This window comes from Podarcis bocagei, assembly GCF_964188305.1.
Source record: "Podarcis bocagei genome assembly, chromosome: Z".
NCBI classification, from domain to species: domain Eukaryota; kingdom Metazoa; phylum Chordata; class Lepidosauria; order Squamata; family Lacertidae; genus Podarcis; species Podarcis bocagei.
The window spans coordinates 24086113-24107312 of record NC_138140.1 but is presented as its reverse complement, the minus strand read 5'-3'; the positions used below and the strand labels follow the sequence as shown (position 1 = coordinate 24107312).

The window sequence follows — 21200 nt, the reverse complement described above, 5'->3', positions numbered from 1 at the left end:
TAGTTCCATCCATTTAATAAACCTTTTATAGCTACTTCAGATAGATGGTGGGGTCTCTACAATTCTATGATATGGCAATTGTAGTTGGGACAAGGCAAATGCTCCTTTAAATTGGCATTAAGTGTATGCAAAATGCCCAGAATCCAATACAGAGCTAAGCACACATTGTCTTAACTATTTTATAGTGGCATTATGCACTTAAGCACCATTAACTATGAGTTGGAATAGGCCTATTGGGCACTGCCTAGTGCTGGTTCATCATATGCATGGGTAGGCAACTAAGGCCCGGGGGCCGGAACTGGCCCATTCGCCGGACTTCCGGGTTGGCGCGATTTGGAAATGGCGGATTCCCTCCGAGCTGCGGAGGGAATCGGCTCAACCGAGGACGGGTCTTTGCCGCGCCGGCGACGCGGGGACCCTTAAAAACCGCAGGCGCGGAAGCCTGCGGACTGAAGACTCGGCGGGTGCCTTAAGCGCCCCCCCCGATCCACGAAGAGCCTTTTTAAAGGCTGCGGAGAGGATACGGAGGGCGGCGTGGCACTGAGAGTCGATCGCTACCTCGGTGGAGTGAAGCCGCGAGCCATGACCAGAGAGCGCTGACTCCCTTCCTTGAAATTTGGACTGAAAAGAAAGAACCCGTGAGTAAGACGGAATTGGATTTTAAAAACATTACCCTGAATTGGAGACGACCGGGGGGTGTGCTAAAAGGAAGTCCGCACCCCCCCCCCTTGCAGACGATCTAAGCAACGACAAAGTGCTAAGCTGGAGAGCCTACCCTTGGAGGGGTGAGTTAAAAAGGACACTAACTTCCAAGATTTAGTTAAAAGAAATTTTGAGCTGGAGAGTGGAGACTGGGAAGCCTTCTTTTTGCTTTAAACAACCCCCCCTCCCGGGCCCGGGAGCGTCCTGTCTCTGTGCCTGTGTAAGAGCTGCGGAGTTTGACAGCTGTCAAAGCTGTCAAGCGGGCAGTTTAGAGTGGAAAAATTGCTATTTAAGATCCCTCTGGACTAAGATGAGTTACAATTGAACCAAGATTGTTGGAAACAAAGTAATAAAAATAAGTTAAAGGATTGTTGGAGAAAAGACTAATAAGTAACCAGATTCCCCCTAGGGGGAATTCTGTGAAACTACAATGGATACAATGGCTGTGGATGGAAAGTTACTAGTGGAAATCGAAAGGATGTTTCAATTGGTGGGAACTCTACAAGAGCAGAGCTTAGCTATGAATAAACAACTTATGACCTTGACTTCTGGAACAGGCAGCTCTGCTGTATGTATTGAGGACCTGAATGAGAAAGAATCCACAGCTGAATGGGAACTGATATCTGAAGAGGTGGAAGAGACTAAACAAGAAAAAGAGAAAGTAAAGCTGGGAAGTAATAACCAAAAGCCGACATCTGTGGAATACAAGCAAGGAGATTTTTGGATTACATCTACCACAAGTCTGCGAAAGATGAAGAAGAAGGAGGAGGAGGCCCCGGGAGTTTATGGAACACAGGAACTTAAAACAAAGAAATATGATTGGGGCCTCCATTCTGACTTTGACTTTGAAGATGCAGGATTTGTGGAAATTTTTCAGCAGTGGCTTTCAAATGTCCTTGTGGGAAGAGAATATGGTTTGATGGCGAAAGAACTCTTTCCAGATTTGATGACTGACATAAAGGACTACCAACAAGACCGGCGGAGAGGGACTGAAAGAGACTTGAAAGCCTCGGACGTGAGGAACCCAGGCTAAGAACTGTTATTCTGGATATGTATTGGGAAGGGACAAAAACCGGGGATGGGAGGGAGGGAAGAAGAGAATCTTAAAAACACTCAAGACCTTTAGGTTTAGTTAATATGACTTTTAATTAAGACAAAATGAGAAATCGACGGAAGAGAACTCGAGTCCAACTTAGGAAAAATCTATATTTTGTTTATAAAAAAGGTAATAAGATGGTTAAGAGGAGAAACACCAAATTGCTGACACAATCTTGGGAATTGGGATGCACGAGGGGGGGTGGGGGGAAGTCTGGGAATAGGGTTAGGAAACTAGGATTTTCGGAATTTATACATGTTCTTGTCTTGTGTCTTTTTTGTGTGTGTTTTGTCTTTATAAAAGTGGAAAAACCAATAAAAATTAAAAAAAAAAAAAGAACTGGCCCATTCGCCTTCTAAATCCGGCCCGCAGACAGTCCGGGAATCAGAGTGTTTTTACCCGAGTAGAATGTGTCCTTTTATTTAAAATGCATCTCTGGGTTATTTGTGGGGCATAGGAATCTGTTCATCCCCCCCCCCAAAAAAAATAGTCTGCCCCCCCAAGGTCTGAGGGACAGTGGACTGGCCCCCTACTGAAAAAGTTTGCTGACCCCTGATTATATGCTTCCTTGTTAGATCACACTGCTAAGCGAGTCATTCAGTCCAATCTTTAGTACCGTCCTAGATAAAACAAGAACTATTTTTCTCAAATGTGCCAGTGCAGTAGGGGTGAGATGAAGTTTTGGTACTTTTCTGTTCTAAGGTAAGCTCTTAAAAACCTAGTTGTGCAGGTTTTCAGTATGGTGAAGGGTGTGTGTTGGCTTGTGCCATTGCAGTCAACAACCACCCCTCCCATCTCTGCATCAGTTTTGCAACTCTGTTTAATATGTGGGCAGGTGTTATTTGATTGAATAAACATGCATGTGGCACTGAAAAATGAGGGAGTAAAGATAGACTGCCTGCCTGAAACATGGGGGAAGAGCAAGGTTGATTGGCTGGTACGGCTACATGTCATGTCAGTTAGGAAGCTAAGCTCACTGCATGGATGAAGAACCTGTCTTTAAGATGCCATTAGTCTCGGTGACAATTTCAACACAAAAGGCGCAGCTCTGAAAGCTTGCCATCCAATATCACCTTGTCATGAAGGGATTCTTTTGTACAAAAAATGCTGGCAAAAGAATGCCATAAATAGATATAAATATCCCATTGTCTTATCTCTCCTCTTAAGGCCCAGGCCAGGCTTGCTACTCTGAGATACATCAGAGTGTCGTGGCCGTTCTCCCCTTGGAAGACAAGGCCTGCTTCAGCCGCCTTTTCAGATCCTGCATGTTGGGGGACTTGGGCCGAACAAGATGGAGCCCTCTGCGTTTCTCGCCATTGCAGCTCCCAATCATCCTGCTCATCTCTTGGCAAAGCTGCTTAAAGGCATCGTGAACCTCCTCAAAGTTCTCCCGTGCAGACAACTCGTAGTTAGTGCAGCCCAGCTCGTTTGCCAGCTGGAGGCCTTCTTTCACAGACACCTGCCTGGCTCGCAGCAGGTCTCCTTTATTGGCCATGATCAGCAGAGGTATGTTGGCATTGGGGTGGATCTTCCGGATATGCTGGTGCAAGGGGCGGATGGTGCGGTAGCTGTTATGGTCCGTGATGGAATAGACAAGCACAAAACCATCTGCCCAGTAGATGGACCGGTTTATTTGTTCCTGGCAGCAGATAGTGTCACTCTCGTCCTGTCAACAAAACCAAGAAGAAAAAAGAAGATTCCGGTTGGGAAGGGACAATGGTGCCAGGGAGAATCAAAAGCTCAAACTAAACCAGCCTCCCCAATAACCTTCCATGTGCGAGAAGAGAAGTAGTCTGGTAATGAAATGGCAACCAGTGTAGTTTCTTTTTCCCAGTAGTAAATTATTCTTAGGGCCCAGTATATTCACCCATAATTATTTGGAAGAGGAGTCTTCCCCCTTGGGGATTTCTGACCTGCTGGACTCAATGCCTTCTTTCATATACAGTGGTAACTCAGGTTACATACGCTTCAGGTTACAGACTCCACTAACCCAGAAATATTACCTCGGATTAAGAACTTTGCTTCAGGATGAGAACAGAAATCGTGTTCCGGCGGTGCGGCAGCAGCAGGAGGCCCCATTAGCTAAAGTGGTGCTTCAGGTTAAGAACAGTTAAGAATGGACCTCCGGAACGAATTAAGTACTTAACCTGAGGTACCACTGTACTGACTCCCCCCTGCCCCCAGTATATTGTCCCTGTCCACCCTACAGAGAGGGATGTGAGCTGTGGCAATCTGTTATATTTGACTGGCAAATGATCCTCATTAGGAGATCATTTTTCAAACAAACATACACCTGTGAATATATATATATATTAGAAAGATTTGCAGAAAAGAGCAAAATGATGTCCACAGGCAACTGGAAATTTCCCCTTTGTTATATCTGATAGCAGCCCAGAATGAAATTGGTGCAATAATCGAAATGGAATGCGGCTTAATGAAAGATAAAGGACAGCGGGGGTTTTCTATTTTTTGCTTTAAAGGAAATGTCTTCTTAATCATTTATTTTAACCAGAGACACAAATAGTTACTGACCATGCACTTTTCAGACAGCATTTCATCAGCCAACAACCTACATTATCTCTTTCCTTTTGGCTTTCTCTTTCAAAGAATAATGAATTAGGCAAAACCGATGCCCTGTCTGAAGTATTCTCTGGAACTTCTCGAAATTATGAAAGCACAACTACCACTGCTCTGCTTATGATACCCTCATCCATGCCAATAAAAGCTCTATTAATCTGGGTACAAAGAAGAACAAAATTACTTAGCATTTGGGCTGGAGACAAACTCCAACTTTTCCAAATATATATATTTTAAATTGTGTGATGGAACTGTTCTTAAGAATCCCTCCCCCCTGCCATGTCTGCACTCAAAATGGCCCAGTTATCTGGTTGCATGTAATATTACATAACCAATATCCTACTTTAAAAGATTTGGCCCCTTTAAAAGCTCATTTTTAAGAGAGTTGAAAGTAGTATGATCGGGAGGCGCTGTTTCTAGCTGATAAAGATGAAAAGTGCTGAGGCTTAAATTTGCCCAGAAGTCCATAATCCTTGGTTCTCAATTTTCATTACCAAGAAAAATGCACTCTGTGGATCCTCAGAGGCACTTTCCCATCATACTAATCCCAGTGATTTTGTAGTTATTATCCCCGCTACTGAAAACTGGCCCTGCTTCTGAAACACCTGTGATAAACCCTGGATCAAATTAAGTCCTAGATCAAATCAAGACTTTCTAGCCTTACCCAATATGGCACCCTCTAGATGTTTCTGACTCCAACTCCCGTCAGTCCCGGCCACCATGGCTGATGACTAAGATGACGGGAGTTTTGTTCAACCATTTCTGAAGGGTACTAGGCTGGGGAGGTTGGTGCATACACTCACCCCACGCAGACACATCTCTTATCAAATAGGTTGTGAAGGCTTTTGAAATGTGAACAAAAATCATTGTGTGTTGAGTGTCTACAAGAGCAGTAGCAATGCTTCTTTCTTTCCACCTTCAGAAGTACTATAACCAACCCAAGTCTGATCTTTCTACAGCCAGCTGGTGACAGAAGGTTGTCTCCTGTTCCTCAGTTACCAGCCACAATTCTGTTGCCTCTCTATATCAGGGATGGGGGACCCTGTGCCTCTCCAGATGTTGTTGGACTACAATTCCCATCATTCCTGAGCATCGGTCATGCTAGGGCTGATGGAAGTTGCAGTCCAACAACATGTGGAGGACAATAGTTTTCCCATCTTTGCTCTAGGCCAGGGGTGCAGAAACTTTGGTCCCCCAAATGTTGCTGAACTAGTGAACTACAACTCTATTCAGCCTCAACAAGCATAGTCAGTGGTTGGGGATTATGGGAGCTGTAATTAAGCAACATATGGAGGGCCAACAGTTTCCCACACCTGCTCTAGGCAATGTGGATTACTCTAGTTTGTCCAATTACACACTATAACTCCTAGACTTAGTTGGCTTTCTAGGATATTTTGTTTATTTCCTTAAAGCACCATTGTACCTCCCCTCCTTGTCCTTTTGCTCTTCATAACTCCTTAAAATTGCCTGTGGGGGTTATTGTGTGTGTTGTGACTTAAAGGGATACTTCATCCCCCCATGCCTAGGCCATTTGGCTTCACATCACGTGAGTGTATCACTCAAAAGAGAAAAGCATGCTACGTTGGGCTCATTGCGAGACAGAGGAAAGTTGGATGCTCTCTTCACCTTCCCTCTGAGGTATTTGTTTTGCACCCTCCAATGTCACTTCTTCCCAAATTAAACATAAGGGAAGGGTGGTGGCCATCTACTTGAGCTCCCACCCTTGGCATAGCTGCTGTACTCTGACTGGTAGTCATGGCAGAATAACGGAAATTTAAAACAGGGGCACCAAGCCAACCAATGTTGCTGAACTCCAGCACTCTGACCATTAGCTGTGATGGCTGGGGTTGATGGGAGGAGGAGTTCAACAACATCTGGAGAGCATCACATTGGCTACTTCTACATTAAGACTTCTTTTTAAACATCTCAACTTTAAAAAGCCAGTTTACCTCCAGTGAAACAAAGGGTGTATCCTGAACTTGCAAAGTGAGCTGCTCTCCATCGATGGTGAATTTCCTGGAATACAGTGCACCTGGCAAAAAAGAGAGATGAGAACTGGATGGATACATGGAATATTTCCCATCAGAGCCTGCACAACCCAACTGGTAACTAAGCAAAAACCTGGGGCAGCCATGCTCCAAGAGTGTCTCCTTGTGCTATGCAAATGCTTATTGGCAGAGAGAGCTGGTGGCTGCATTTTTGGACATGGTACACAGGGGGAATTTAGAAGTTCATCAGCCGGGCTAAATTCTTTGTGCACTAAAAGATGTGAGAGTGAGCCCCAAGCTGTTCAGAGCACATGCATGGGTATAAATAGGGAAGAAGGACTGCAAAGACAGGTCTGGTAAGGGAAGGGGTTGGGACAGTCAACCACTGCATCAGGGGACATAAAAGCCCATGCTTGATCATTGGGTTGCGAGGTGGCAGTGTGAAACCTGTCACCGCACGCAGAATTCAGCTTTTGCCATATATTGGGAAGTGTCAGGGGAAAAAATTACTTCCCCATATTTAATTCCCTCCCCCCCCTATTCTGAGTGTGGTGATGGATGCAAAATGCAGATTTGCTAAAGGATAGGCTGCAAGGCAGCCTTGTCTTCACTATCACTACAACAAATTGACATGGTTGTATGTATATGTCCTGGAATACACCCACCCACCCCCACCCACCTACCCACCCCCACACATGGGGTAGCTAACCTGGAGCCCTCCAGGTGTGGTTGGACTACAACTCCCATTATCCCTGACCACTGGCCATTGTGACTGAGACTGATGGGAGTTGGGCCCAGCCAACAGCTGGAGGGCTGCAGGTTTCCCACCCCAATACATATTTGTAGTGCCCCAATGTCATTGCTTTCAGCAGCAGCCTGAGCAGGTGTAACATTTCCTACTATGGAGACAGACTGCTGTTAAAGAAGTACCACCAGTTAAAAATCTGGAACGGTTATGCTTTAGGAAGTACATTTTCAGATTCACTTGAGATGAAAACTTCAGTCACAAAATGTCTATCTCCAGCTCCAAGTGTGCGTCCACTCTGATCTGATATTTTTTCTGGAGTACTTGGTAAAAGGTTGCATCTCATGTTTCCACCATGTAGTCATTGAGCACTAACCAAAGCACTGGGGAAGCTTAGCCCAGTGAGAATAACTTCTATGGACCTTTGCCAACCTGGTGCCCTCCGGAGGTCTGGTACAGTTGTGCAGAGAGTTGCAATCCAAAATGTCTGGAGGGGCACCAGGTTGGATAAGGCTGTAGGATTTGGTTCATAGAAGGAGGTGTTTCTTTTCTGTGGAAGACGTTTGTTTCGAGCTCATCAAGGCATTTTACAGTGAGATAAATTCCCCATGGCCAAGTTTCCAACATCTGGATTTGATATTAAAAGAATATTGTTTGTGCAAATAAATCTAAGAATGTGTGTACAGTACTTCTACTAATCTAGGTAAAAGACCCAGTATAGTGTAGTGCAGGAGTGGTCAGGTTGGTGAGAAGGGGTCCTGGCATGCACCCAGCCTCCCAGCAGCATAGCTGTTACCTCCTCCCAAGAGAGGAAGGAGCAATGAGGTGGGTAGGTCAGCATAGCATGGACGCATCAAGTGGGAGCACCAAACTGATTCCACCAATGCAGCCAAATAGTGGCAATGTACCTGCTGCCCCACACCTCTCCTCATAACTGGCAGTGACCCCACCGCCAGGCCAGGTGTGTGGTGGCTCTGCTTCTAACTGATTGGTCCTGGATGCCTGTTTCCAGAGAACTGGGTTCAAATCCTTCCTCACCCATAAACAGCATTGCAAGGATCTCTAACCTTACCTCATGCAGCTAGTTGTAAGAGAGGTATGGAGAACCTGGGGCCCTCCAGATGTTGCTGCACTGCAGCTTCCACCATCCCTGGTCATCAGCAAGCTAGCTAGGGCTGATAGGAGTCCATCAACATCTGGAGAACCACAGATATCCCCTATACCTGTTGTAAATGGGAAGAACCATGTGCAGGATCTTGAGCAACTTGGCTGAAGGGCTGGGGGATAAATTAATTTAATAATAATAATAATAATAATAATAATAATAATAATAATAATAATGGAATGAAAAAATTATTTCCTGGTAGTGATAGTAGTGTTGACTCTGATATTGGTGGTGGTACATAGCCGTCATGATCGCTCATCTTTTCAATGGGAGGAAGCATTCAGTCACACAGATTTGTACTTGCAGATTGAAATGGTACACTCCAGGCACTGTTTTACTGCATCACCAGACCAGAGCCTCCCCCTGAACTGGTTTTAAGTAAGAAAGCAGGCAGATGGGTTTGGAGAAATCAAGTCCTGGAGGTGGTGATACAGTGTCCCTTTGCTCTAATGTGGCAGCTCTTCTGGGAGCCCCGTGGCTGTGGCACTTGCCCCACCATGTTGAGTGCTGGCACCAGACCTGACTGGAAGAGTGAATACACAGGCAGGAGAAATGTACCTGGCTTGGAGCTGACACCATTTTATAAGTAGCTTATGAAACAAAGTCCAGACAGCATATTATTCCACTTCCATAGCACATCTAAAGGAGATGTCTGGGTACTTCCAGACACTAATCATATTTGGCCCTGCCCCCCAGCAATGGGAGAAGAAGTATTTCTCCATGGCCTCAGTTATATATGACCACCTGTTTCCGATCTATAACATATTTGCTTCTGCTTGAAGGATTGCTGAAGGGATGGTTGCTTAATGGAAAAAGCATGCAGCTCCCAGCAATGCTTCTCTAGCAGCCAAATCTTGGAAACATAGAAATTTGAAGCACAAATCCTGTGCATGGTTACACAGAAACAGAAGGAAGCACCAACAAATCAAGTACATGAGCAAAAGATCAGCCCGTTGACAGCCTTAAGAGCAAAGGTGAGGAATGAAAAGCCCAGCAGTGCATTTTAATCAGATGAAAGGGACAGAGCTAGAGGGGCGAAGTTTCCAGTTTCTCATTAATCAGTCAGGAGGGGGAATTGACATTTGATCACTCCAAGAGTCTTGTGGGACCTAAACAACAAAAGGATGTAAACCTACGTAGGTTGATTTAGAACCCACCCACTGCATTTTGGGTAGGGGGAATATGTGTGTCCAGGAAAGCTGTCATAGGACCACAGTCTTGTGGCACCTTAAAGGTAAGCAGCTTTCATGGACTAGGGACCACCTCATCAGATCCATAAAGAGTTAATCCCCATTTGGGAGATGCCTGCCAGTCTCTTGGATACCACAAGTTTCCTTTTGCTGCAACAGACTTCAGCTGTGGAATTTGCCATGTCCAGTAAAGTTACTTAAAACTTTTGATTTTGTCATGAGCCCTCCTTCCTTCAGCCCGAAGCAGCCAATTATTTTTACTGGATTCTGTGCAGTTTTTACTAGCTCCTGTTTAGTCTTTGTTTCCTTGCTGGGTCATCACTGGCCTTTGTCCTCTGCCAATAGCCCATCCAGCTAGCTCTGCTGAGCTGCCTTGGCTCATGGGCATAACTAAACCCAGAGGGTTTCTGTGATCGGCAAAGTTTTATCAAACCTTGATTAATTCTCACTTTTACTAAATCATAACACATTTAAGGGGATCTAGTGTTGCCCCCCATATCAAATGCTTTTTTAAAAAAAGCTGGGGGGGGGACAGTTGCCAGTCACCTTGCTGTTATTCATTGTACAAGGACAGGCTAAGCTGCCATTTTGCTGGTCAACTGACAAACCCACTTACATCTATTTCAGTCTTGCCCTTTTTGAACAGCGCTAAAAACAGAAAGAAAGTCTATATTTCAGGTTGGTGCTTTTTTAAACACAGTGTTCATTTCCACTGCTTGTTGGAAATGGAGAGCTGGATAATGCTTGGCCCTCTGTCCGTCGATGGAAGCAACGATCTTTTGATCCTTTTTCTGTATAGGAAGTGTGTCAGCCAGACTCATTCCTCTGATCCTATTCTATTAAAGTGAATAGAGTATTAGCTTAAGAAAAGGAGCGGGGCTGTAAATAATTAGGCTTTGATTTATTGTTTTCATAGCCAGCGGCAGTTCACTGTAAATATGCACATTTTAGACAGCGTTTTAGCATTTTCTTTTGCCAGTGATCCACAGCACTAAAAGAAAAGAAGGCTAGCTTTGGAACAGTCTTCCCCAACCTGGTGCAAAAATCCCATCATTGTTGACTATTTGCCATGCTGGCTGAGATTGATGGAAGCTGTAGTTTGCAGGATCTCAAGGGTATCAGGCTGGGGGAGGCTGGTTTAGAAACATAAGAACATGAACCCAGCAATTAGCCTATTCAACCCATCGAGTGAGGGACCGAAGGAGCCAGGTATTCAAACTCGGAGCAGCCTCAAATCCTTTGGCTGGGTGACCTATGCAAACAACAACAACAACTAAGCCACATGGCAAATTAAAATCTTTATTTTCCAACCATAAGAGGAATAGCAATCCATTCACCTGACTCGACCTATATATTTTGACCACATGACCCTTCGTTCTGTCCCCAGGACAGTTAGACACAAATACATTAGTTTTAATGATGTAGCGTTAGAAGGTTAGACGTACCGGTATTGGCCTCATAGTCTCCAATAAATCTCTTGGTGAGGAAGCGTACAATTAGGGCTGCAAAACAAGGGAAAAATGCCGCTTTTTAGTCAGAGTTAGAAAATGTCAGAAACTCCAGCCGCAGGCTCAGAGTGGTAATTAAACACCTGCTTTCATTCCATGTGCTACACACATTTCATTGGCAATAGTGCTAGATGGGAACATGTTTAGCAATGAAAGACCATTGCTCCAGACATGTGCAATGCAATCAAGAACCACTCCTCAGTATGCACCAAAGTTTTGTGACCACAACAGGCATCGCATTTGTATTTATTTATTTATTAAGATTACTGCAATGTGTTATACTAGGGCTGCCTCTGAAGCTAGAGCAGAATTCAGCAGCCAGATTGCTCACCTGGGCAAGATGGTTTGAAAATATTACACTGATCCTAATCTAATTCCACCGGCTACCAATTAATTTCTGGGCCCAATTCAAAGTACTGGTTTTGACCTATAAAGCCTTAAATGGCTCAGTACCTCAAGGACTGCCTGCAAACATCATCATCAACATCAGTGCTTTCCCCCCCTGTGGGTACGCAAGGGTACGCATACCCCTAAACATTTTGTGAATCTTTGTACTTTTGTCCATTTACTGTATTTATTTTTCCCAATTTGAACTATAAAATGGTGATTTTCTTGAGTCAAATTGAGAGTACCCCTAAACATTATTTTAAAGAAAAAGGCAATAATAATAATAATAATAAAATAATAATAATAATATTTATACCCCGCCCATCTGGCTGGGTTTCCCCAGCCACTCTGGGCGGCTCACACAGGAATATTAAACAGAACAAAACTTCAAACATTAACAGCTTCCCTAAACAGGGCTGCCTTCAGATGTTGTCTAAAAGTCAGAAAGTTGTTTATTTCCTTGACATCTGGTGGGACGGCGTTCCACAGGGGGCGCGCCACCACCAAGAAGGCCCTTTGAGTTTCTTCTTCATGTGCCACCTTCACAAGAGGTCTGGATAATGGCAACATGAGAATGGGCCTTCTCTGCAGTGGCTCCCCATTTGTAGAAGGCTCTCCCCAGGGAGGTTCAGCTGTGGTTTCAATACACACTTTTAGGTGCCAGGCAAAAAAGCATTCCTCTTCATCCAGGCTTTTGGCTGATTGACATCCGATGCTATGGTGGTGGTGGGATTATTGGGTTGTTTTTTGGTTTTTATTACTTAATATTGCGTTTTTTATATTGTGATTTTATGTTGTGAACTGCTCTGAGATCTACCAGTATAGGGCGGTATACAAATTTAATAAATAATACTACTAATAAATAAGTTAATATTCTCATTCTCAAAGTGTCTGCCCCAAAACAAAACTGCATTGGGTCTCCTCTCCCAGGGCCATTTCATGCATTACACAGCAGCAAACCTTGGTTTCCCAACAGGTTTGCAATCAAATGGGAATACTACTCAGACACACCTATGTGTGTTTTTGAGTAACATTTGCGTTTGAGAATGTCTTGGTCATGTTCAGGGAAGAGATGTAGTTCTGCTTTCCATGCAAAAGGTTCAAACTCTAGCAGGTAGGAAAGACACCTGCCTGAAACCTTAGAGGCAATTTAGACAGTACTGAGCTAAATAAGCCAATATTCTGACCTAGTATAATAAAAGCTTCCTTTGTTGGGAAGGCCACAGTTTAACGGTAGAGCACATGTTTTGCATGCAAAAGGTCCCAGAAAGAGCATGCAGGCAACTCTCTGTTTGTGTAGAGGGTGACTTCCAGGTCATTAAGCACATCAGCAGTTGCATATAAGCCTGCCCTGCCCTGCCCCTGAAGCCCAAAGCAACCCATGTGTTGGCAGCCATGCATCAATCGAACGTACACAAAATGGTCACTGCCTATATTCAGGAACGGCTGTGAGAGGCCCCAGTGACTTTCTGAAACCTTGGAGAATCACTGCCAGCCAGTGTAGGTGATATTGAGCTTGATGGTCTCACTCAGGATAACAATCATGCTTTCAAGGGTAACCCCTAAAAATGCTTAATGTGTGAAGTGGCCTTCAAAAATATTTGACATGACTCTTTAAGAATCACAGTATTTGTCTCTGGTTTTCTTATCACTTGCTGCAAACACATATTCTAAGATGCTACCAATATCATGAGAGCTAGAAACTTGAAAAGTAATACCCCACACTCTTCAGGGTTCCATATATTGTCACAGAAAATAACTCTTAGGCCATCAACTCCTGCCCCCATTAGTACAATTTCCATGTAGCACATGTAATAAATCATTTGTGGCTAACAATTTGGCTTGGCCTGGTGACTGCATTACAGGTATGCAGCAGATTAAGCCATTCACGACTGAGGGGAATTGTTCATGAAGTATTAGTCCCTCTTTCTGATTCCCCCCTCTCCCCCGTGAAGTTCGTCTAGAGAGACAGCCTAAGTCCCTAAGTGTATTTACAGAGTGTAGCATGGAAATGGATATATTAACCCAGACGAAAAGTCACATAATTAATCTACAAAGGAAACAGCAATCACAGCGTGAACTTTCAGATTTAAGCTTAACTGTATTCAAAACAGAGCACATTCTTACAAAACTAACCCATATGCATTGCAATGCAAACCCACTCATAAGTTCAACGGGAGTTACTCTCATAGACATGTAAACAGGCTGGCAGCCAAGGACATCATTCTGCTAGCTGCTTTTAAGGCTATATGTCTGCTATAAAACTCCCATCTATTTGTTTTCACATTCACATTTATCGTCTTTTTCATGGCTTTCTCACGTTCCTGCATTTGGGAGTCTGGGACACTAAGTTTTCCACCACTGTCTCCCTTATGTTAAGTGGAATTCCCATAGCGCCTTTCAACCTAACTTATTATTATGAGGAAATGAACCATGTGACATGCACACACACTTCACATCTATTGCTTACCACAGGACGGAAAAGCAACAGCAGATACCCACCGTTTTTATGCAACCTTTTTTGATGCAATGAGCTAGCTAAAGGTGGAACTACTCGCCACCCAAACACAGCGCTCCCTAACACTGTCTTTTGTTTTGTACACCAACTCCATATCAGCCAGAATTGGAAAACAAACCTCAAGAAGGAACCAGGCTGGTGAAGGCGGAATTTTGCAAACAACAGGCATGCTCCGTAGGGTGAATGGGAGTTGCAGCCCAAAACTTCTGAAGGGCACCAAGTTGGCAATGTCACGGTCAATGTAGGTTTGGGAGCTCACCTTTGCTAGGGTAAAGTGTAATTCCATCTTCAGTGGTTTTCAGGCAGAAGATGAGGCCCAATGACTTGTGCAGCAACAACCTAGGGTGTCTCCCTGAATTGTCTGCAATGTAAGGGTCCTGTGGCAGACCTGAAGAGCATCTCTCCACCACATGGGAGAATCCGTGGATATGAAATATTATTGTAATATGACTGCTATACCATAAGGACATAAGAGCCCTGCAGAATTGCTCCAGCCATAATAATTTTTGTTTGCTCTTTTCACGCCTCCCCTACTGTCTTCCCTGGCAACTCACTCTCTGAAAAGTGTTTCATGCATCTCCTGTTGGATTTAAGAGCAGATTCCCAATAGCTCCTTGTCTTCCACCAACAGAACGTCATTCCCCAATGCCCGGCTCATGACCCTCTTTCCTGTTTTGTGGGGCAGGGTCCAAAGCACAGTTTAATAACTGAGGCACTTGGCACCCAATTCTGCTTTCAGATAACCAATCAGATAGCATTCCAAATTCATGGGAGCAGCGGGGTGGAGTGGGGGGGCTTTTCCTGCTTTCACTCCTCTGTACAGAAATCCCAGCGTATTGCAGAGCATTTTAGGGCCTATTCAAGGGTGGGTGGCTTATTGGTGGTAGGTAGGGATGGTCAGGTAAGTCTATTTCAGATTTTCTCATTTTTCCCGTTTTTACAGTGCCACACCATGTTCTGGTTTCAAGTCATATTTGTTTGTTTGTTGCTTTTTAATGTGAATCTCTCCTGATAGACACACTTGTATCTGTCTATTACACATTTCCCCAATAAATTTCCCTTAATATATTTTTGTATGATTTCCCCCCTAATATATGCATTTTTATGCATGCTTTACCCAGATATATGCATTTTGGATGGAGAACTGCACTGTAAATTTTAGAGAAGAGTGAATTTTGAAGGGTGGCTGTGTTTAAGGTCTCTTGTTCCAGAAAGTGCAAATTAGGTAGGTTCACCTTTAAATGTGAAGTGAATCTAATTTCTGCCCATCCCCAGTGGTGGGTAAGTGCCTTTACTTGTGGAGCAAAAGATCGCTAGTTCTCACTCTGAGCAAGGGGCCATATATTCAACTAGGAATGCAGTGCAACAGTAGAGCACATGCTAGAGGGTCCCAGGTTCAAGTCCTGACATCTCCTCTTTAAAGCAGGTGATGGAGAAATCCTTCCACCAGGTGACACCCTTGAGAGCTGCTGACAGTACTGGGCTAGATGGGCAACTAGTCTGACCCGGTATAAGACAGCTTCCTCTCCCTCTTCCATACATTCATTTCATGCAAAACACTGGAGGAACCAGACCAGATGCATCTCACTTGGGGCTGGTATCACAAGACAGCACAGTTGGGCATCTGCACTCTGCAGGAAGGGGGCCCTCTAACACTGCTACAGTGAAGGAATGGTGTCATGAAGGAGAGGGTCTTGCCCAAGGACCCTCCCAGCCGACCCTAGGCTCACCATGTGAACTGACAGAGTAATCTAGAACACCCCAAACTCCATGCTGCAGGGAAAGCCTGGCAGCAGTAGCCCAGCCCTCTTTCAAGAAAGTTTCTCTACCATGGTGGATCCTCTCATTGATGAAACCTTGATAAGCTTCCGGTGAAACCCCATGCAACATAATACAAAATTTGCTAGTGTAGGCCAGTGCCAACGAACCTTGACCTTGCCCCCCTCAATTCATCTGCCTGAAAATCTCCAGGCATTATATTTCATAGCGGCATGGGGGTGGGGGTGGGAATCTGATCTGGTTAACCTTTACATTCTGCAAGATAAACATCGGATCATTATTTCTATCAAATATTAACATAAAATCAGATGGCAGATGTGGAGAGAGGAGAGGGAGGGAGGGGGAGGGGGGGGAGAAAGAAAAGACCAGGCTGCCTCCACAGCAACTTCTGAAGACTTACCCGTTTTGCCAACGCCGCTGCCACCCAACACAACGAGCTTGATGACTTTGTTGGCTGCGCAGTCCTGGACAGGATGTTCAGGGATGGGAAGTAATAGGAAATTTGTGGAGTAATGTGACATAGTATTCCTAGGTAGGAAGGGCATGCCAGTGGAGGAGACCTGACGAGCTCTGCTGATGGGGTAGGAAGAGATCCGAGCAAAAAGCACAATTCCCCCTTGCCTCTCTCTTCTCTTGTGCCACCCTGACAATGGAATCTCCCGGCAGTTTCATTGAAGCAGCATTTTGGAAGAGGAAAAATAGAGCAGCCGCCAGTCCCCTCTCCCCGCAAAAGATTGTGCTCCGACAGGCAGAGGGGAACGTTTTGATCATCCCCAGTGAAAACTGACTCCTGCATTCCTCAGCCAATCAGAAGTCAAAACATGACATTCCATTACTTGGGACATAAAGTCCGGGCCTCACAGTAAACTGCACTCATTTTCTGCCATTTTCACTCATTCTTTTTCTTTGCTGACCATTTTACTGGTTGAAACTTGGAACTAAGCAGGAGGAGATTATATCAGGAATAACATTTTGGGTGGGGTGGGGATAGGGAGAAGAAAATAAAATCCACTTTGATGTCTTGCCACTGGGTTCTGAGGGGCTTCGTTTTGTGCTGCAGAAACTTCTGTTAAATAAGCAAAACCACAAACACTGAGGGAGGGAGCTCTGGAACAATGCTTCCATGTTGGATGGAGGCACTCACTGAGGCTATAAATTTTAATGGGTTAATCAGCACGATTAGTAATCGGAAATAGATATTGGCCATGAGTGGACTCTGAGGTAGGTCTGGTCCCCTTAAGGGACTGTAGGTAGCAAAGGATGGATGAATTTGTCATTTTAAATGTCTTATTTTTCCCAATCTTGAGTTCAGTTTTGCACATTTACATATCATTTTGCAATTTAAAAAATAAATACAAAACCCCCTCATGAAAATTCACCCGCTTTTTAGTACAATTTTCTCCAAAAAGATATACAATTTCATATGCAGTTTTGTCGCAGCGCGATTGCTGACAGGAGTGAGACCTTGTCAGTATGTAACAGCTGTGTTCAGAGACCTGTGATGCTTGCCAATCTGCCACCAGGCCAAGTTCAAGGTGTTACTATTAGTAGAGAAAAAGTGTAACAACTTGGGACCAGTTTACTATGAGATCGCCTTACCCCATATGTGCCCACTTGACTGCTTCAATCTGCAGAATTGGCACTACTACAGGTGCCACATAATACCTGCACAGCATTTTAAAAACTCAATTTTTTACTGTGGCAGCAACAGCACTTTGTGACTCCCTGCCTATGGATAGCAGGCAGGCACTGTTATTATATTCTTTTCCATGCCTGCTGAAGTCATTCTTATTTAGACAAGCCTGTCCAGATGGTTAGAAGGTTCGTATAATTTATTTTAGTCTGTTCTATTGTGGTATTAGCTTTCTGTATGTTTTAAGTTATGGTTGTAAACAATTTTTTAGCAATGATTTTATTATTTTCTCTGTTTCGTAAACCGGGCTGGCACTGCAAATAAATCAATAAATCAATAAATCAATAAATAATATACACATTTTTGCAAAGCTATTTTGTCTAACATGCTACATTTTTTGTATGTTATTTTGAACAATGCATGTATTTCTATATATTCTCTGACCTAATACAAGTGTTGTTCTACACATTACTGGGCTGGAGCATTGCATTTCAAAATACAGTGTGCGTTATTGAAGGACAGCTGCACATGGGTTTGTATTTTGTTTCAGCAAGTGTGAATTAGACAGGTTCGGTTTAAATGTGAACTGAGATTCTCTCCTGTGCTTAGCTGTATTGAGTGTTAGTCATACCCAGAATCAAGCCACTGAAATTAATGAACACGACTGACTTAATTTTCTTAGATCTACTCTGAGTTAAGACTCAGTTGGCTACAATTTTGCTTCCCCAGTTACCAACCCAGAGGATAGAGCAGGGGTAGGCAATGAGGTGCCCTCTAGATGTTGTTTGGCTGCATCTCCTATCATCCCTGACCATTGGGCATGCTGGCTCGGACTGATAGGAGTTGGAATCAAACAATATTTGGGGGGGGGGGAATGCACTACATTGACTATTCCTGGGCAGAAGGAAAGTATAGTGGGAGTTGCACCAGTAGCAAAAAGGTCTGCAAGTAGCCTCTTTTGAGAAGAGATAGTGAGTGCTTGGTTCATGAGCCTTCACACATACACACCCCAAGTGCAGAGTGCAGCTTCAGTAACACAGCTGCTGGCCCAGGAGGGATAAAGTATCAGTACTGATCCCATTGTCCTATATAATTTTTGATATCTGTGATATTCAGGGGTTTTGTTTGTTTGTTTATAAACTGGACTTGTTTTTATATATTTTAATTCTCATATCTGTAAATTGCTTTGAGATTACTTTGCTAATAGCAAGTGATACATAAATATTATTAAATACAAAGTAAATCAAATCGAATCAAATTGTCTAAGGCTTCAGCCACAGAGTGAAAACCAAAAAAAGAACATTCCCTGATTAAGTGGTAGGATTGTAAACAAGTAACAAGTTTGGAATGTTTGAAAGAACATAGGAAATACCCTGATGGAAGGGAGTTTTTTAGTCATTAGTATTAGTATTAGATTTCAATTCAGTTATGAATTGCTTCTCATAAAACACCCTAAAGTGATTTTACAATAAAATCAGATATAAAACAATTTCTAGTAGCAACACATTGGGATAAAAATATCCCTTAAAAGTCTTTTTGGAAAATGGAAGGTTCAAAGGTTATTTAACCAAAGGTTATTAAACTTGTGAGACTGGTAGCCTCTGTGCTTGCAGAAAACTCAAAAACACAACGAAGAGTCTTGTGGCACATTAAGAACTAGTACATTTTATGATGGCTGTGGATTAAAACTCGTGTTGCGCTATGATCTGCAGTTTTCTGATATATTATGCACACATGAATGTAGGGTAAGGGGGGATGTAGACAATGGAGTTAAATGGCAATAAAATGGAAATATCACAGTCTCACAATTCAGTTAGAGTTTAGATGAACTTTCCTCAACCCAATACCATTCAAATGCTGTTGGATTGCAACTCCTATCACCTCTGATTGTTGCATGCTGATGGGAGCTGGAGTCCAACAGCATAAACTAGAGGGCATCAGGCTGGAGTAGGCTGGCTCAAATGTACGGTGCCACTTTTATTCAGCAATGCTAAAACGATTGTGATATCATGAATTATTGCCACTGTGGTCATTTTGCGTGCATCTAATCAAATTTCCACAGAAGTGACCTGCTTCATGGCAGCAGGTCAAGGGACTTATTGTTAGTGGGCCCCCTGCTGAGGAGCAACCATCCACAGATGCCCAACTGTGCTCGCTTGTGATACCAACTCCAATTTCCATTTAATTCCAGTCTTATATCCCCCACCTTCAAATGTATTTGCTTAGTGGGCAGGACATACATGCATGAATGGTGGGGGTGGTGTCTGCCCCCATTTCCCTGACACATATTATTTAAGCAGAGTTATAATGCCCAGATAGGGCTACAATATAGAACTGAAGAGGGTGTTCCAAGTATAGTGGCCAATCAGGTTGTTAATGAATAGAAAAGCAGATTGCCTGTGGCTGGAATACGAAGATGAACTTATCCACATTTACCTTTTGCCTCACTCTTACCACACTTTAATCCTCTGTGCTCAAATGTGGGTTCCTCTCCAGCTTTCCCTGTGGAAATATACACTTTAAACTGAAGTGAAACCAAACAGCAGTTTGGGTTTTCCATGGATTGCTGTTTGCTCCAATTGAGCTTTTAAGAGCAGCTTTTTGTGGGGAAACCTGTGGGGTAAACAAAACAATACAAAAACAAAAGCACTCAGACATGGAGCTTTTAAATGTGGACCGTGCCTAGAAAGAGCAGAGGAAAGGTAAGCGTGGATAGGCCTGAGAGATTAACATTTCCGCTCCTAGTTCTTGCTGACATGATTAACAGAAATCCCTTTAGCCTCTCTGTTCTCCTGCTTGTGCCTCTGTGCAGCTCTGTTCTGCAAATACAATAGTCTTGTTCCAGTGCAATTTAATTGCAATTGTTAAAAATACACTGAGAGCCTCAAGTGTAAAGCAGTATAAAATGTTATTTTTGGAGTTCTATTGTTGCTTGAGGCTGCCTGGGTGCCAAGCAAAATATAACTAAAAACACATTTTTAAATCCACAGCCAAAAGCAACACAGACTCTAATGATGATGAAATGCTCTGCAAACACAACTAGAAAAACTTCTCCCACAGCTGCCACCCCCTTCCACCAATGCAGATATTTAAAGAAAGGCAGCAATGCTATTAGGAACCCCGACTCAGTGCAATCAATGAGACTCTCTGAAGCACATGAACAGCCCCCTGCTGGATCATGTCCATGTCCCATCTAGTCCAGCAACCTGTTCTCATAGTGGCCAACCAGGTGCTCATGGGAAACACACAAGCAGGACCAGAGCATAACATCACACTCCGCACCTGTGATTCCCCAGCAACTGGTAGTCGGAGGTATATTGACTCCAAAAGTGGAGGTACACCATACCCATTGTGGCTAGTAGCCATTGATCATCATATCCTCCATTTTGAAGCCATCTAAGTTGATCTTCCATATCAACGTGGCTAGGATTAGGTGTCAAAGAGAAAGTGGGGGATATCTAGTGCTGTGTCTGTTAAAAACTCAGTAGGGCCTGCCACCCCTGCTCACATTGTACACCTCGCCCCAAAGCCCTCCCCTTACAGCTTACCCCCGAAACCCTCCCCTCCCCTCCTAGATAAGAATATAAGAGCCTGCTGGATCAGGCCATTGGTCCATCTGGTCCAGCATCCTGTTCTCACAGTGGCCAACCAGATACCCTAAGCAGGGCACAAGAGCACACCCCCCCCCCGTGGTTTCTTGTAGCTGGTTTTCAGAAGCATTACTGTATCCATCTGTGGAGTTTGCACAGCCCGTTCTCCCACCCCCTTGCCGTTTCCAGGGAGTGGGGCTTACCTCTGAGCAGATGCACACACATTTGAACTCCTAGGCTACAATGCAATTCCTTAGCAAACTTAGATGGACAGATTGATTTCAGTGCAGCCGAAGAAACTTGTTGAGCATGGAGGTGAAGG

The 21200-nt window shown here is 43.9% G+C and overlaps 1 protein-coding gene across 1 annotated transcript; it reads right to left on the bottom strand.

Annotated features, from left to right (window-relative positions):
• Nucleotides 1-2140: 2140 nt before the first annotated feature.
• Nucleotides 2141-16489, bottom strand: LOC308578469 (ras-like protein family member 11A-like). Its single transcript, XM_081178904.1, has 4 exons — nucleotides 16056-16489; nucleotides 10909-10965; nucleotides 6325-6407; nucleotides 2141-3464 (listed from the first exon to the last, which is right to left on the bottom strand). Exons 1-4 carry the CDS (start codon nucleotides 16198-16200, stop codon nucleotides 2997-2999), a joined length of 753 nt encoding a protein of 250 aa, XP_081035030.1. The 5' UTR covers nucleotides 16201-16489; the 3' UTR covers nucleotides 2141-2996.
• Between the last annotated feature and the right edge of the window lie 4711 nt (nucleotides 16490-21200).